Source organism: Mesoplodon mirus (assembly GCF_964341445.2).
Source record: "Mesoplodon mirus genome assembly, chromosome: 15".
NCBI classification, from domain to species: domain Eukaryota; kingdom Metazoa; phylum Chordata; class Mammalia; order Artiodactyla; family Ziphiidae; genus Mesoplodon; species Mesoplodon mirus.
In genome coordinates this window covers 52,926,439-52,944,737 of record NC_138991.1, presented here as the reverse complement: position 1 = coordinate 52,944,737, position 18,299 = coordinate 52,926,439, and the positions used below count along the sequence as shown (strand labels likewise).

The 18,299-nt window shown below is 46.6% G+C and overlaps 1 protein-coding gene across 2 annotated transcripts in view; it reads right to left on the bottom strand.

Annotated features, from left to right (window-relative positions):
* MYH11 (myosin heavy chain 11) overlaps nt 1-18,299 on the bottom strand; it is a 125,518-nt gene that overhangs the window by 49,659 nt on the left and 57,560 nt on the right. The window contains exons 5-10 of one of the 2 annotated variants that reach the window (XM_082644054.1): nt 13,808-13,910; nt 12,181-12,201; nt 9,846-9,938; nt 6,636-6,699; nt 4,681-4,779; nt 878-1,021 (exon numbers count right to left, since the gene is read on the bottom strand). In XM_082644054.1, coding sequence (XP_082500180.1) covers nt 878-1,021; nt 4,681-4,779; nt 6,636-6,699; nt 9,846-9,938; nt 12,181-12,201; nt 13,808-13,910 — 524 coding nt within the window. The remainder of the gene's footprint in view (nt 1-877; nt 1,022-4,680; nt 4,780-6,635; nt 6,700-9,845; nt 9,939-12,180; nt 12,202-13,807; nt 13,911-18,299) is intronic. The other variant, XM_082644055.1, reaches the window with a different exon arrangement.

Sequence of the window (18,299 nt, the reverse complement as noted above, 5' to 3'; positions counted from 1 at the left end):
CACCTAAAGTAATATTCATTTTTCTTCTTCTCCTTTTTTTTTGAGGAGTGGGGAATTCAGAGAGCAGAAATCTGTCCTGACCAGAGAAAAGTCCCTAACTAATTCCAGTAGTACTAAGGCAGGAAAGACAGGGCTGGGCCCAAGGACAGCCTCCTAATGTATAGGCATTGGGCAGAAGGCAAAGCCACCTCCTTGTTTTGCACTTAATGAGGCCATGACGCATAGAGGAATGGTATCTAACGCACAAATTTTGTAATATCTGAGCAAGAAACTGACCAATAAAACTGTAGAGCATGCACAATAAAAATGCACAGGTTGCTGATGACCCTATAAGACTTTTCACCTGTGGCACCTGACTAGTAAAGGAAAATTTAAGGGAAAACATCTCCTAGAGCACAGGTACAATGGTTTCAGCAGAAAAATGCACAAGACTGGTGGCTGATGCAACCCGGTGTAATCCAGGCCACACCTCAACCTTCCCCTCAATGAACAGTCCACCCCTAATCAAAAAGACCCACCCATTCAAAGGGCTAAAACTAAGATAAAAGGGGGATCAACAATGCTGCGGGGCACCCCTCACTCACGAGGATGCCCACACTCTTCTTTGAGTATGTAATTTTCACTTCTGCACTAAATAAACTTCTTTGTTCTCTTGCTAGTCAGCCTCAGTATGTGTGTGTGCACGTGTGTGTGTGTGTGTGTGTGCATGTTGGTGTGTGTTTATTTTTTTCTTTGGTGCCTTGTGTTCCTTGCCCAAATTCTTTTGGACGAGTTGAACTAGAGCCTGGACTTTTTGTAAAGCTTTTCTGGGATCAGTATCGAGAGCAGGAACCTCGCTCTCCTCACCAGCACCCCGCCTCAAGGTGGGAAGACTTACACAGTTGCTCCTCTTCACTGAAGCCCATGATCGCCATGGCCTCCACGGTTTCTTGGAACATCTCATCGTCCTGGGCTGCCGGGATGGGCACAAATCCGTTGGAGAGGAATGTGTAGTTGCTGAAGCCCTCCAAAAGCAAGTCATCTAGACGGAGAGGAAGACGGGGTGGTGGTCAGGAAGGCACACTTCTACTTTGAACAGGAGACAGGAACCTGGTGAAGGCTCTGGTCCATCATAATTTCTTTCCCTTTCCCAAGACTCGGACAGTTTAAACCTTCCTTCTGCTTCACCGTATAGAAGCCATCACCCACCTCATACAGTGGTGCAGGTTGTGCACTGCCCCAGGGTGCCTGGCAGCTGAAATCCACCCTTGGCTCCACTTGCTAAGCCCTGACCCCTGACAAGACATTGCATCTACCCAGCGGAAGAGACACCTTTATCTCAATTGCCCCAAAGTACCCTGCCTTCAGGAACAAAGCTGTCTGAAAAGTTAGATTAATCTTTATCCATCCATTTATTAAACTTTTATCAAAATCACACATACACATGGATTTTAAAAACCAATGACAGAGGGCTTCCCTGTTGGCGCAGTGGTTGAGAGTCTGCCTGCCAGTGCAGGGGACACGGGTTCGTGCCCCGGTCCGGGAAGATCCCACATGCCGTGGAGCGGCTGGGCCCGTGAGCCATGGCCGCTGAGCCTGCGTGTCCGGAGCCTGTGCTCCACAGTGGGAGAGGCCACAACAGTGAGAGGCCCGCGTACCGCAAAAAAAAAAAAAAAAAAAAAAAAAAAATCAATGACAGAGCTATTGATATGAAGCTCATACTAAGAGCCTGAGAAATGCAACTTGCAGCTTCTAGTCAACACTGATCAAACAGAATTTAATGTGAACTTGACGAGCATCCCGAGGGAGGAAAAAGGCACCCTCGTTTTACAACCTTTGTCAGCATTTGTCCCTGAATCACCCCAGTTTTTCCTTCTTTAATAATCAAATAATTCTTTAGCTGTATATGATTTTACCATATATATCTTTTTGGACATCTAATTAACACTGTGATTTTTGTTCTATATATGTTGTGTAATAGTTGATTTTGTCCTATATTCACCAAACATGTTAAGCTTAATAAATATATTTATGAGAAAAAAATTAATTACTATCTAAAGGTTTATAATAAAAACACCAATTGCTTGTCCCATCTTTTCTCCAACTCCTACCTTACCCTACAATAACTGCTTTTATCTCTTTTAACTTTTTTTCTGGTAGTTATCATTATCTCTCTATATAATAGGCTTAGTATATATTACTTTTATATATCATATTAATGGCTACCTCTGGATATGTCAAAATTAGATATTATCCATTGACTTCCTGCTATGGTGGAAAAAGCTTTGGTGCTCTTACGATTGCTCTTACAATTTAGCCTCCCTCTTCTCAAACTATTTCTAGCTGAATCAGTAGATAAGGCTTATATTAGGGATTGGCAAATCTGGTCTGCTGGTTATCTTTGTAAGTAAAGTGGGGTTTTTTTTGTTTTTTTGTTTTTTTGCGGTACACGGGCCTCTCACTGTTGTGGCCTCTCCCGTTGCGGAGCACAGGTTCCGGACGCGCAGGCTCAGCAGCCATGGCTCACGGGCCCAGCTGCTCTGCGGCATGTGGGATCTTCCCGGACCGGGGCACGAACCCGTGTCCCCTGCATCGGCAGGCGGACTCTCAACCACTGCGCCACCAGGGAAGCCCAGTTTTTTTTTTTTTTTAATTTAATTTTTTTTTAACACAGCAGGCTCTTTTGTTTTTGAATTTTATTTTATTTATTTTTTAAAATAGCAGGTTCTTTTTGTTTTGAATTTTATTTTTATTTTTTTATACAGCAGGTACTTATTTGTAAACAGAGTTTTATTGAAACACAGCCACTCCCATCTCCTTGTCTATTTTCTATGGCTGCTTTCATGCTACAATAGCAGCCAGAGTTGAGTAGTTGCAAGAAAAACTAAATGATCCCCAAAGCCTAAAATATGGACTATCTGGCCCTTTAGTAAAAACATTTGTCAACTCCTTGTTTCTGACATCTATTAAATATTATTCTCTGAAAAGTCATACTCTGTAGTTACATTCCTTTGTTGTTATTCATCCCTTTCTCTCCCAAATTTATAATTGCTCCTTTTTTTCTTATACTATTTGCTTTTATGACACTGTCCAATATATCAAGTGTCCTCTTCCAGATCAATCTTTAATTAGGCTGGATTTGATTATACTTTTGGAGGGAATTCAGCAAGATGCTCTTCTTTTTAAACACAGGGTTTTCCTGGGTCAAGTCACTAGGAAGCTACTTGATAAAGTTGAGGTTAAGTTGACCCGAGACACCAGTTAAGCCTTTGGATTAACTGAAATGCCTGATTAAAGTCACAAGGATTTGAGTCTTTGCCAAGATTTCATTATCCAGACCATGGATACATGTGGAAATATTTGATTCCCCCTAAAAGCCTAACCTCTCCCCAGATCTATCATCAAGCATACAAGTGGTTCCTAGGGATCTCAGTTGTTGATTTGTCCTCTCTTGATTTCTGGGAGACCGGCGGCAGAGCACAAAACTGGAACCCAGGTTACCGAACAACAAAACTGTTGACTTTGGTGCCAAAGAGGTAGAAGAAAAATATAAACGCTTGTCTTTGGGCCACGCCATCATGTCTGCATTGTAAGTGCTAATTTACCTATGTGCCACTGTCTAACATCCATTCCGCCTCCCCGCTTTTATCCAAAATTGCTCCAGAGGCCAAGCAACAAGGTTAAATAAGGAACGCTGCTTCCCCTAGTGGTGGAACATTGCAATACACCTCATCACAGCTAAGGTACCAGCCCACACATCCTTTTGGTAATTTTCTAAGCAAAATAACTAACCCCGGGTCACAAAACTGACGGGAAGCAAAATTTGTACTGTTCTCCTAAAATTCAGGACTTAAACTTATTACTAGAATGTAGACCACACTATGTACTTGTATTGACTGGTATACTCCTTTATTCAGCTGTGATTTATATATTCTTTGTAGTTAGTAGATTAACTCTTCTACATGCCTAGAATGTATAATTTCCTATTGGAGTCTGGTATACAGTATATAGTTTTTATGTGAAAAATATTTTCCTTACAACAGAGGGCAGCAAACTACAGCACATTCCTATTTTTGTAAATAAAATTCTATTGTAGTATAGCTTTGCCCATTAGTTTAGGCATTGCCTATGGCTGCTTCTGCATTACAACAGCAGAGCTGAGTAGTTGTGACAAAACCGTGTGGCCTACAGAACCTGATTTACTATCTGGTTCTTTACAGAAAAATATAGGTGACCCCTGTTCTACAAAAAGGCCAATTCAAAGTTATTTTCAAAACAGGAATAATGAAAAGTGCTTGGTTCCACTGCCTTTCCAAATTCCTTATAAAATCAGAATGCCTCCTAAATACCTGCAAGTTCTGTAAACGTGCAAATATGGCAATTGTCTTTCTCCCTTCCTGGAAGGCACAGATTGTGTCTATTTGGACTTGATGTCGTCCAGTTCTAACTGGTCTTGATTAATTAATTATTTAATGCCTAACTGAAATGGACATCTACTATGTCACATAGTAGGTGCTCAGTAAATGAGAATGACTGAACAGAAGCCACACTCACTCACACAAAGGAGATGCTGCCCAGAGATGTGTAGCTCTTTCCCTGGCAGGATCTCAGACTCTGTGTTAACAGCTGATTGATTAACCCTGGATCATGATGAAGGGGAGGGCTGAGATCTCCCAACACACGTCCTTGCTCATCACTTACTTCTCATTTTCTCCTTGGCTCCAGCAAGCAGATAGTAAAAGATGTGGAACGTCCTCTCGTCTCTGGCTTGGCGAATCGCCCGTGACTTTTCTAGCAGATCTGGTTTGGGAGGAGTTAAGAATCCCAGGGATACCATGTGTACCTCTTGTGGGAACATGACCTTCCTCCCCAGTCCGTGTCACACCAGCTGCTGGAGGGGAAATCTCCAGGACCCGGGAGAGGTTCCCTGGAGTGTTCTGAAGAGTCTGATTGCTGGGGCAGAGTCAAGCCACCCACGCCTGGTCCACATGAGTTGACCTTCCAATTCTGGCTCACAGATCCAAAATGAGACCACTGGGTGCTGCTGGCAGGCCCCAGTGCCGGGGAGAAGTGAGGGGAACAGAGTGGGGAAAAAAAGCATAAAAAGACAGGAGTCAAAGGACTCCAGGATGAAAGACTTATGGGAGGGGCATGAAATGAGATGTTTCCCCAGCAGCCATCACCAACTCCTCTTCTGCAGGTTTGAGCTGTCTTTAGATATTACAGAGTAAAAATAATTACACCCCCTATGATTTGTTAATCCCTGTGTTAAATGTTTGACGTGCATTTTCTCATTTAAACCTCACAAACTATCCTAGAAGCTAAGTGCGAATATTATTTGCATTTTCAATATAGAGAAACTGAGGCCTAGGGAAGCTCAGGGAAGGCTCAATTTCCCAGGAGCACAGAGCTAGGAAGTGACAATGCCAAGTGTCTGCGGTGGCCAAAACCATCCCAGACAAGGGGCTGGGCTTCAAGAGCTGGGTACCAGTTCTGGCTGGCTGAGTGGCCTTGACCGAGCTGACTAGCTGCCTAGCCTCAGGAGACTGTAAACATGACCCACTAATCAATCTAAGGAGAGCTATTCTGCCATGGGGGGAGGGGATGGTAGGGAGGCACATGGGTGGTTGGGCTCTTGTACCAGGTGGATTTCCCCATGTAAGAACCAGGCTCTACTTGACTATGACAAAATTCTCTGTGCTCCCAAATCCATTGGATTAGACTGTGTCCCCCCTCCTCCGCTCTGTCATGTCAGGTCATGTAGACTAATTTCTCCTCCCAACGCCTCTTAGTAAACAGGGTCACAAACTCTCATCTGCAATTCCCAAATCCAGAAACTTCTGAAAACCATAACTCAGCTGGTGGCCATACCTGTTCTGAGCCCACATGAGGCTATTTATGGTCTCCTTATCCCCCCGTAGGAGAATATGGGTGTCTTGCTGTATCTCATTTAATCTCTGCCCAACTCTGGGAGGTGGGGATGGGGCCTGGTCAGTTGACCCCAGCCATGCCCCGAGCCCCCTCTGGGATGCTAAGGAGCACAGGTGGCGCTGGTGGGCTGGTGGAATTCTGATTCCTTAGATTTACAGAAACAGCTTCCTGCTTGCTTTGCCAGAAGCAGGCTGCTCCTCTGGGAAAGTTCTGTTTCCATTGATGTCCTATCTGTGGGCTGAAGCTGCCCTGTTCCTAAGCAGGACAAGGGGTCCGGGTTTAGCCTTGGACCCTGGCTCGAAAAGGATGAAGCGAAGTTCTCACGATAGCTGATGCTCAACCAGCCCTTATCCTGTCACGGTTCTAAGAGCTTTACATGAATTAATTCACTTGATTCTCACGACACCTCTATGAGGCAGGTATTATTATCATCCCCATTTCACTGACGAGACACAGAGAGGTTGAGTAACTAGCCCAAGGTCGCTCAGCTAGGGAGAGGTCCACTCAGAATCAAACACAGGCGGCTTGAGGTCCCCAAACCTGGGGACCACCACACTACAAGGCTTGCTGTTGAGGGAAAACAACCCCAGGGGAGATTTGTTCTGGACGGCACCCAAGCGCCTGGGGAGAGAGGGGTGGCTCTTGTGCCCCCCTCAGGCTCTGGGAAGGAGGTTGGTGGGACCAAGGGTGGGAGTCCCAGGTGGCCCAGGCTCAGCAAAGGATACATGTCTCAATGTTGGCTCCCACGATGTAACCCGTGACGTCGAAGTTGATGCGGATAAATTTACCCTGCCAACAGGAAAACACAGTTCATGGTGGGTTCCCCAGCCTCAGCCCCTCACCCTCATGTTGCAGGCAAGTGGGGAGAGAGAAGTCAGGGAGCGTTCAAGGGAAGAAGAAGAAAACCAGAGAGAGGTTCTTGCAAACACTCAAGAATCTCACAGGTCAGCATCTCCTGAGCTGGGAAGATCAAGGACCTTATGGCGACAGGAGAGCTTAGAAAACACTTTCTCAAATCAGTTTCACTTGCTCTTGCAATGACCCTCAGCCCATCATAGCTCTCCCCATTTTAAAGGTGGGGAAACTGAGGCCAAGACAGCTAGTGGGACCTGCCCAGTGTGGTAGTGCTCCTAAGAGGTAGAGCCATGAGTAGAAGGCACATTTTGCCACACCCAGTGGCTGGAGGCCTCCCCCGCTGCCCCCCTGTCCAGAAACACACTGGGCTTCCATGATCAATCAAGCCCAAGTTCATCCAGCTGCGAATTAAACGGCTTCTTTGGGGCAGGTGAGCATGAGCAGTGATGCCAGGGAGCCACGCTATCTGAGCAGGCCCTGCATAGGAGGCTCCGTAGGCAGGGCTGGGCCATGCCCCCAGCCCCGGGGCCCATCAGATCTCTCCACTTGGAAAAGATGCCAATCCACCTGCCTTCTGCCTCAGCCGAACCACAAAACCAAGGACAGCCAGGTCCCGCATCTGGCAGCACCGGCCCTTTTCCTGCTTTCTTAACAGCTGACAAAGGATCGTATCCTTACCGCCCTCACCTACCCGTGATTACATGGTGGGAGGCACCATCCCCTAGGCTTGCTTGGGCCTCGACAAAACCCTCACTCTTTCTCCATCAGGAAGTGAGACAGACAGTAGAATGATTCAGGACAATGAACGTTATTGCAACTGTAACAGAGGAACCTGCTGGTCCCGGAGCCATCTTGCCTTCCTCCCGAGAAGGCCTGGGGCACCAGTGAGTGGGGATATTTCAGGGATTCACTTTGAACTTGCTCACATTTACTGACATCCTAAAAACTCTGCACTGGGTTACAACGCACAACTGCAGTGTTTCTTGGTGCAGCCAACACAAACCCCACGGGGATTTTGGAAATCTGGGGGAGGGACTGGAATTGTTACATGACAGTGGTAGGTAGCTACTACTCTTAGTGGACAGGGGCCAAGGACGCTGGGCATCCCACAATGACCAAGAGAGTCCCAGACACCAAGCATTAGCCACCTACCCTATGACTTCCAAATGTCCCACCTGACACTCACGGAGGTGAAAAACCTGTTTATAATGAGCTGAGCCTAGACCCTAATGGTGTTTTAGATAAAAACACACAAAAAATGTTAATGTTGTTCTCATGTAGGAATGTCATATCCATGTAACTCGAGAGCAAATTGTTCTTTGGTTCAGAGCTTTCCAAAGAGTATGTCATCATTCTGGAAAATCCCATCCCATGGCTTCAGTCCCCAGAGGAACCCCCCTTTGTCTCAGCCTGCATTTGTAGCTGTCAAGGTCACAGTGATTCTGGATATAAATGCAAGTGTCTGACTAGTTCATTGTGTCTTCATATGTGGTCTGGCCCGAGAACTGATATGCTGAAATGCACATTTTAATTATGAATTGTTTTATTTCTCCTTTGTATTATAGCAAGGGCATTGTGCTACTTTTTAAAAATCTGATGTGTGTAGTAGGTGATGTTATCTATGACTCTAATTTTTCAGGGAAGGAAAGGGAACACCACATAATTACTTGTAATAAGAAGTGGGTCTTGGGGTTGACACGGCTGGAGCCCATGCGTGTGAATATGCAGGACACAGATACCTACAGAGCAGCTCTACATGGGCGGGGCAGAGTTTTCTACAAAGAGTTTTTCACAGGGTCCCATCTGGTGACTGACAGTTCAGAGGGGCACCCACAAATCAGCAGGGGCCTCCTCACTAGAGGAATTCAGACGCAGTCTTTCCTCCAAATTTCCTCATCAAAGTATTTTTCTGGGCTTCCCAGATGGCACAGTGGTTAAGAATCCGCCTGCCAATACAGGGGACACGGGTTCAAGCCCTGCTCCAGGAAGATCCCACATGCTGCGGAGCAAAACGAGGCCCATGTGCCACAACTACTGAGCCTGCACTCTAGAACCCGCAAGCCATAAATACTGAGCCCTCATGCCACAACTACTGAAGCCCACGCGCCTAGAGCCCACGCTCCACAAGAAAAGCCACTGCAATGAGAAGCCCAAGCACCGCAACAAAGAGTAACCCCTGCTCGCCTCAACTAGAGAAAGCCCACGCACAGCAACAAAAACCCAACACAGCCAAAAATAAATAAATAAAATAATTTTTTAAAAAAGCATCATTCCTCTTAAAAAAAAAAAGTATCTTTCTGACTCTCCTATGCAGTGAAGGTCCCCACTTCTTTTGTACAACAAGATAATTTTTGTCTAAGTGTCATCAACCACCTGTGTTCAGGGTTCTCCTGCCCCCATTAGGCTCAGGTGAGAAAGTGGGGGGGCCCTTGGAACCTGGGAAAGCCTGTGTGGGAAGTCCTGCCTCATTGACTGTTGGCTCCCCAACTAGGCCACAAGCTTTGTGAAGGCTGGAACCACGTCTGAATTGTTTGCTGTCTAGTTCAGGGTCTGCTATACAGTAGGCACTTAATGAAAATGAGCCAAATGAAGAGAGAGAGAGAGAATGGTGTGTGTAAAAATGCCTGCCAGAATGATTGTATACAGTGGGTGCATAATAAATGTTTATTGAAATTTGCACGTGCTTGGTACATAGTAGGTACTCAATGCATGTATTGCTGAATAAATAAATGAGTATTGGGTGTAAGTGTCTAGCACTTACTAGGTGCTCAGTAAATATTTACTGAATGAGTTATGAATGTCAAATTCTAACAGGGAGCCTAGTATATAGCAGATGCTGAATGAATATTTGTTGAATGAATAGTGAGTGAATGAATGAGGGAGTGAGTGGCTGGAGCACTTGCAGGGTTGTAAGGTCAAGACAGGACTGGAGATGAAGAGCAAAATGCTGTTGCAATGCACACCTCCATCCCTTCAGCCTCAGACGTCCCCTGCACACACATACTCCGCATTCTCAGGCAGGAGGTGACACCAGGGGACCCGAGCCTTTTCCAGAAAACCCATGTGGCTTTGTTACTTACAAATCGTGAGGAGTTGTCGTTCTTGACAGTTTTGGCGTTGCCAAAAGCCTCCAGGATGGGGTTTGCTTGTAGAAGCTGCTTTTCCAGCTCACCCTAAAATTCATTCACATCTAGTTATTGGAGAAAGTGACGTAGACACTGACAGCTCTGCCATGGACAGATGTTGTCACAAAATTCTGTCCTTAATCTACGGGTTCTCTCCTATCCTATCACCTACCCATCTGAGACCCCCAATACTAATGTCCAGATTTACTCAAGGATTTCAGAAGAGAAACAAATGTCTGAGCTCTCTTATAGCCGGGACATCTGTAAGGACATCACCTAGGAAGGCCACTTTTTCCTAGATAGGGCCTGCTCATCTATGTGACATCATTGCCACTGAGAACTGCTACACTGTACAACACCAGGATGTCATTTACATCATAGTGAATCCATGGAGTTGTGCAGTGCACAGCCTGCCCTGCTGTACACGGCAGTCCTGCTGCTGCTTATGTTTGACAAGCAGCTTTCTTCAAGGAAAATCACTACAACCCTTCTCCTGATGGTTTTAGTGCAATTTTTTAAAGTTGCAATTTTTCCTTTCTCAGGACCAGTTTTCTGAAATCTCCTATGGAAGACAAGTAAGGAATGCGCAAAACCCACCGGGAATACTTCAAACCGACTGCAGAACAAAGCTTCAAAGCAGGTTGCTTGAGCTCCATTCATCAGGTTAAATGCAGCTGAGACTGTACACAGCCCATCGGCCCCCTCTGAGGGGGCTCCTGTGCACAAACGCGGTCACGTGATTAATTGTTGCAGGAAAGGGCCAACAAGGTATATCATGCCAGGAAGCATCGAGCTGCTCTCTGCCTATCCCCACGACACGGCGGCTGCAGACTGGCTCAGGGGCTCTCCTACCCAGCTCCTCCTCCAGGCCGACCCTGGGAAGCATGGGTCCTGAGGGTTTTCTCCTGTTTTCTCTGCTGGTTCCCCTGTCCTCTTTTTCAGGGCAGTTGGGCTGGGCTAAAAAGAAGCTGGGAAAGGTTCTAGAAGGGAAAAGGCAGCGCACAGCTTTCTCCCTGCTCCTCTATACACCAGGAGGGCATCGTGGCTGGCTGTCCCTAAAGGAACAGAACAGGAAGCTACTGATTTACGTGTCTATTTATTCACATGCTCTCCTCCTTCACAGCTGGCAAAGAAGACAAAAGTGTCATCTCTGTGAAAATCCCAGCCACAGTGGAATCCCCATAATTGGGACTTGTGGCAATTTACAATGAGAGCAAAGGGCTTTGCTTGACTAGTAGGAAGAAGACTAATGGGGTCACTTCTGTCAACACAAATTTGGGGTCCCCATATCCCCAGAAAAAAAGTTCCCTTCCTAGAATGGGAGTTCCAGCTGCTGGGGCCAAAAGATCCTTCTCAGGAGAGCTCTGAACATGAAGATCTGATCCAAACCACTCATTTTATGGATGATGAGACAGTGGCCCAGAGAAGTTAAGTGACTTGGCCAAAGTCACACAGGAGCAGATCCCATATAAGAAGCCTGATTCTCCTTCTGATTCATCCATGACACTGTCGCCCAGGTCTAACTAAGATGGATTGAATGTGATCCTAGCACACGCTAGGATCTCTTGAGCTGAGGGTCTCTCCCAGGCTGGGACCCATATGCCAGCCCCCCAAGCTCTGAGTTAGAGGTGAGTTTCCACATGCAGAGGTTTGAGCAGGGCCCGGTTGTGTGTCGCAATAGCTGGGGCCTTACCGTGCCACCAAAGCCAGTGCATCATGAACACCAAGACTCCCGTTTCTGGAGCCTTGGGTCAAGCAACCGGCATGCAAAGACAGACACGCACTGCACACACATGCACAGGGACACACCAGTGCTCAGGGGAGATATTTAGGGATGATGACAGGGAGTGGGGAGAGAGGCATGCCACAGCAGTGCCATTAACTGACTGTCAATCAAGCCAGGGAAGCTTTAGGGCCAGAAGGTCCTAAAAGGCTCAACCAGACGGTACAGACGTCTCCAGGGCCTTCCAGTCAGGGTTACCGGTGGTGGACACATTGGTGGGAAGGGTAAGGGGATCCATTCTGAACTGAGGAAATCCATTCCCAGCTGGAGGTCAACCCTGGGAATTCCAATGGATCCTGTGGGTGGCAACGCGCCCCACGCCCCACACTGACATCGGACACCCGCAGGACGGTGTTTCCGTGAGTTTGTAGGTTTGGGTTGTGAAACTCGGGAATCTTGCCCATTCTACCATCAGCTATGGGGCTCGGTGGGTGCGACAGGAGCATGCACATCTAAACACACTCCGTGCCTCCCGTACACACCAGGAAAACACTCCCAGTTACTCACGTAGGAAAAAGATGGGCCTTGCTGTGGTTGAACAATACAGTATAAAACAAATGTCAGTGTTATTTCCATCACACGTACATCAGGGTCTGGAGAATATACGATTTCAATCCCCCTGCTCAGACAGCCTGGATTCTCCAAGATTCTCCAACTAGGAAAGCAGCAACTTTTCTTGGATTCAATTTCCTTTCTGTTTTGCTGCTTTCTTTTCTAATTTCTTAGAGATTCAGACATTTCAAAGTTTTTTAATTGCTGGGGCCGAGGTGCACTCTTTAAAACTGTCTCATGAGATGCTGTCTGAGATGTATTCTCACACACAGAGAAAAAGGTATCTGGCACATAGCAGGCGCTTGATAAAGACCAGTCACTATTATTAGGTATTACTATTACTTATCATCACTATTCTAGGAAAAGAAAAGGCGGTGGGAAGTGGTGTTTAACTGCCACGTGAACTTTGGCGCTATTTGTTCCTATACACGGTGCCAGAGACAGTGTGGGTTTCCTGCGTCTGTTTGAGGGAGGAAGGTTTCCCAGGCTACAGCCAGTGTCCACCCGAGATCTCCGAGGGCCTCCAGACAAACTGGTCTCTGTGGCTGCTCCAGTGTTGCCTCTGAGCCCCAGAAGCAAGATCCAGAGTGGCAGGAACCAGTGACACCCCAAGCCTTCTTCAGGCCTCCGCTCTGCCATTCCCCTGCCCCCACCCCAAACCTTCACACAGAGGCGCTGGCAGGTCCTTCAAGCAGCCCCATTGCTTGTCGCCTCCTCTGGGACAGACAAGGCAGGGCTAAGACGGAGGAGGAAGAGAGGGATGGACCCAAGAAGGGATGATTCTAGAAACCTGCTCTTCTTTTCCTTCTAAGCCCTTAATCAAACTGCATCATCATGGGTTGATCTGTATGATTATTTGATGACTATCTCTCTTTCCCACGAGTCCAAAAGCTCAGTAGCTAGAATAACAGTGCCTCTCAGCCTCATCGCTGGACCCCATCCTGGCAGTACATGGCATACAGTCAAGGGCACTGGACCAAAGCCCATATGCTGAGTGACACCAATGTTCCCATCCTCTGGGGTTCCCATCTGAGGGACACATGGAGGAATGACAGGTGTCCCTCAACACTAGGGAATTTACAGAGATTCAGTTCAGGCAGTAGTTCTCCATCAGGGGTGACGGTGCCCCCCAGAGGGCACCTGGCAATGTCTAGAGACATTCTTGGTTGCATAACTGAGGGCAGGGGTTGCTACCAGCCTCCAGTGGGGAGAGGCCAGGGATGCTGCTAAAAATCCTCCAAGGCATAAGACAGCCCCACAATTACTCAGTCCAAAATGACTTTGGTGCCACGGTTGAGAAGCTTTGATGTCAATCAAGACTCCTCCTCTCATTTCACAGGACAGGACCCCTCGGGAGATGATCCTGGCTAAAGTGAGAAATCACCTAGACCCAAATGGGCCCACCCAGGAGGAAAAACATCCCTCTGGTGAGCTGTCTGGGGAGGGGCAGTGAAACACAGCCCTGAGTCCTTACAACGCCAAGTCCCGGCCTTCTTAACAGTGCTGTCTCTCCCTCGGTCAGCCCACGAGCCCGGAGGCCCAGCTGCCAAGCCGTGGCCACAGAGCAGGAACTACCACTCACCGTGATACTTGTGTCCTTCTTGCCCTTGTGGGAGGAGGCCACCACGGCCAGGTACTGGATGACTTTCTTGGTGTTTTCAGTTTTCCCAGCTCCAGACTCGCCTCTGAAAGACACGGGAAAAGTGACCCACTGGAAACAGCCCCACACAGGTGTTCTGTGGGTACTTTTCCACAGCTCCGTGCCATTTGCCAGATGGGGAAACTGAGGCTCCCAGAGGGGAGGAGACTTGCCCACCACTGGCAGAGAGCTGGGCTGGGTTTCAAACCCTGCTCCATATCTCAATCCACTCCTCCCGAGAGGATGCAGGAAAGGGTGTAGATGAAAAGAGTAAAAGAAAAAACTGAGTTTTCCTAACAAGGTCCAAACTTAGGTTTATTTGGAACTGTCTACTTTTAAAAATAAATACTTCGTTTTCTAGAGCAGTTTTAGGTTCACAGCAAAATTGAGCAGAGGTACAAAGTTCCTATACACCCCTGCCCTGCTCCTTGACATACACAGCCTCCTCAACCATCAGCATCCCCCACCAGAGTGGTACACTTGTAACGATCGATGAACCCACGTTGATGCATCATTATCACTCAAAGTCCGTAGTTTACATCAGGGTTCACTCTTGGTGTTGTACATTCTATGGGTTTTGACAGCTGTATAATGAAATGTATCCACTATGACAGTATCATACAGAATAGTTTTACTGCAAATTATCTATTTAAAGACATTATTAGGGACTTCCCTGGTGGTGCAGTGGTTAAGAATCTGCCTGCCAATGCAGGGGACACAGGTTCGAGCCCTGGTCCGGGAAGATCCCACGTGCTGCGGAGCATCTGAGCCTGTACACCACAACTACTGAGCCTGTGCTCTAGAGCCCACGAGCCACAACTACTGAGCCCACCTGCCACAACTACTGAAGCCCATGCACCTAGAGCCCGTGCTGTGCAACAAAGAGAAGCCATTGCAATGAGAAGCCCATGCACCGCAATGAACAGTAGCCTCCGCTCCTGCAAACAGAGGAAGTCTGTGCACAGCAACAAAGACCCAATGCAGCCCAAAATAAATAAATTTTATAAAGAAAAAAAAAAGACATTATTAGCCTTGTTAGAGATGGAATGATCAGGCAAGAGATTGCCTTCCAGGAAGGACATAAGTACCTCTCAGAGTACCAGGATATAAGTTACAATTTTTTGAAGCTCCCCTACAAGAAAGGAGTAGAAGGAGAAGAAGAAGAGGGAGGGGGAGCGGGGAGAGGGAGGAGAAGGAAAAGGGGAAGAAGAAGAAGAAGAAGGGGACGAAGGAGAAGAACTGCTTATCCCATCAGCCACTGGACAGACATAAGCCCCTTCATCCTCTGGAGAACCCCATTCTAATGGTCAGGCGGCTAGCGAATGATCTCAGTCAAGTATCAAAGAATAAACCTGGTTGAAGTAATTCATGCTAAAGTGTAAATGACTGATAAGTTTAGATCAGCAGGGCGTTGTTTGTCTTATCAAAAGACTACTCCTAGAATATGAGCAGTGGAGTATTTTACCAAAATGGCCTTCTCGAACCAGCTACCTCTCTTGGCCACTGGAGATCATGGTCGTGGAATTGTTTCATCCAAGGATTCCAGACACTGCCTCTGACTCCCACTATTCTCAGTGAAAGGGAAAGATGACTTCAACCAAATCTTTCCTCCCTTCTTGTCCTCTCCTCTGACTTTCTTCTGTTTTTTGTTTTTCCTTCCTTTGCCTAGACTCTCATTTGCTGAGCTCACTGAATATTCTGAAACGTACTAATTTTTTTCAAGTCTGAATTTGTCTACCCCGAGGTCAGGTCAAGGTTCTCCACGCTGAACGACTGCCACCAGCGCTAGTGCAGTGCTTGCCCTTTTTCCTAATTAGGAAATAAAGAAATTAACTTGCTCTGCCAAGGGCCCATTAATAACTTTGCTCATGGCTTGGGCTTCCCTGGTGGCGCAGTGGTTGAGAGTCCGCCTGCCGATGCAGGGGACACGGGTTCATGCCCCGGTCTGGGAAGATCCCATGTGCCACGGAGCGGCTAGGCCCATGAGCCATGGCCACTGAGCCTGCGCGTCTGGAGCCTGTGCTTCGCAACGGGAGAAGCCACAACAGTGAGAGGCCCGCGTACCGCAAAAAAAAATAATTAAAAAAAAAATAACTTTGCTCATGGCTAAACAGAAGAAAGAGAGAAAGAGGAAGGAAGGAAGGGAGAAAGGGAGGAAGGGAGGGAGGGAGGGAGGAGGGAAGGAGGGAGGGAGAGAAAGAAACATGTGTCCTGAATTGTCAGACGCAACCCCATGGGTCACCATCCGGAAATCAAGTGTCTGATCTCCAGGAAGGTTGAAACATCTCTCCACGTCTCACGACGATATTAACACTGTCCTCTCCCCTTTCCTAATGGCCTTTATTCCCAATGGTCACATTATTTCATATAGCCTCAGAGGCACTTTGTGAAATGGGAGCCATGGAGGCATTATCTTCATTTTCTTGAGGAGGACAATTGAGTCCAAAAAAATTTTTTTTCTTTAATTTTAAGGAGAGAATTGACTTTTCAAGGGGAGTGGAGGCCCTATGCTAATTGTTTCACATGTATTATCTCCTTTACCTCCCCTCCCCCAATGCTGAAGGTAGGACATATCACTTTCATGTTATTACAGAAGAGGAACTTTGGGGCTTCCTTGGTGGCGCAGTGGTTGAGAGTCCGCCTGCCGATGCAGGGGACACGGGTTCGTGCCCCGGTCCAGGAAGATCCCACATGCCGCAGAGCGGCTGGGCCGGTGAGCCATGGCCGTTGAGCCTGCGCGTCCGGAGCCTGTGCTCCGCAACGGGGAGAGGCCACAACAGTGAGAGGCCCGCGTACCGCAAAAAAAAAAAAAAAAAGAAGAGGAACTTTGGGCCAGAGTGGGTAAGCAACTTGCCCTAGATCACACAGCGAGGCAAGAGCACACACAGCATTGAAATCAGGTCTCTGGTTCCAATGCAATCAGGACCCTTTCTATGACATTTCACCAAGTCATTACATGACACAGGCCTAACCCTCTAGGAACTTGCTTTCTAAGGTCAGAGGAAGGGAATGGGGAATAGGAATTGATATTTCTTGAACACCTACTCTATGTTATTGGACTCAGAAATCTTTTTATTTAATCCAACAACCTCATGAAGGAGTCATTGATTATCCCAATCACCCACCTGGGGAAACTGAGGCTCAGAGAGGCTGAAGTCGTGTTCTAGGTCATAACTGCTCCTGCTATCACACAGGTAGGGAATAGAGGAGTGAGATTTGAATTCAGGTCTGCTTGATACCAGAGCCCATGCTCTGCCCACTTTTTTTTCCTTTTTTACACATGAAATTATTTTCAAACATTATTTAACACAAGTCTTACAAATATATCACATTAGCTGTGGAGGAAGTTAGATATTTTATAACTTCAGGGCTATAATTTATTATTGGCAACAAAAGGCAAAAAACCTCACTGCCAGCATGAGGGCACAGTTTGAAGCAACTGAAATCATACAAGCATTGCTTCATAAACACCGATTTTTGAGTGGCATAGTTTCAGAAAAGATTGATTTTTAAAGGATATTTTAATTATGCTCTAACAGGTGTTTGGAATGAAATGCTATATTGCAGCTATCCGTATGAAGGTTTGGTCAGCATTGATTATTCGGAATGTCTAGCTCTGCAAGAGAGCAAAAAGGAAAGTGGTTTGAAATAGACAAACTCTTGTGGCATATAGTTTATATGACTAGAGGTTGTCATCAAACCTTGAAAATAGTCTTGATGTATTTAAGTGAAAGACGGTGGACACTAAGCTGTTATAGGAACAAACTATCCGTGTAGCTTATCCTCGGAAATTAAGTTACTGAGTTAAAGTTCTTAGTTTTAAAGACTAATAATAATCCATTTAGATCTTCTTTTCAAATCAGTTTACTCGTGAATGACTGCCATGTATTCATTCTAATTTGTCAATAAATTGGCATGAAAAGTTGGAAATTGATCTTTTCTTTTAACATCTTTATTGGAGTATAATTGCTTTACATTGTTGTGTTAGTTGCTGTTGTATAATAAAGTGAATCTGCTATACGTATACATATATCCCCATATCCCCTCCCTCTTGCGTCTCCCTCCCACCCTCCCCATCCCACCCCTCTAGGTGGACACAAAGCACTGAGCTGATCTCCCTGTGCCCACTACATTTTATTTTTAGAAGTGCGACAAGGAGATAGAATGCAGGAAAGACAGAGCGAAGCCCCTACCCTACTCCATCAAGGAGTTCTTCCATATATTCTGGGAGCCTTCACTTGCCTTAATAGGCTCTTTGAAAATGTGACCAGGAACCAATGAACCAAGCCACTCAGTCATTCACACCTTAGTATGAATTATTTCAATTAGGCTAATGTCAGAACCCTTGACAGACATCACTCCAAACCAAAGGGGCCAGGTTCTGATCAGAGCAAGAAGAAGGAGAGAAAATCTGAGGAAAACTACCTATGTAGCT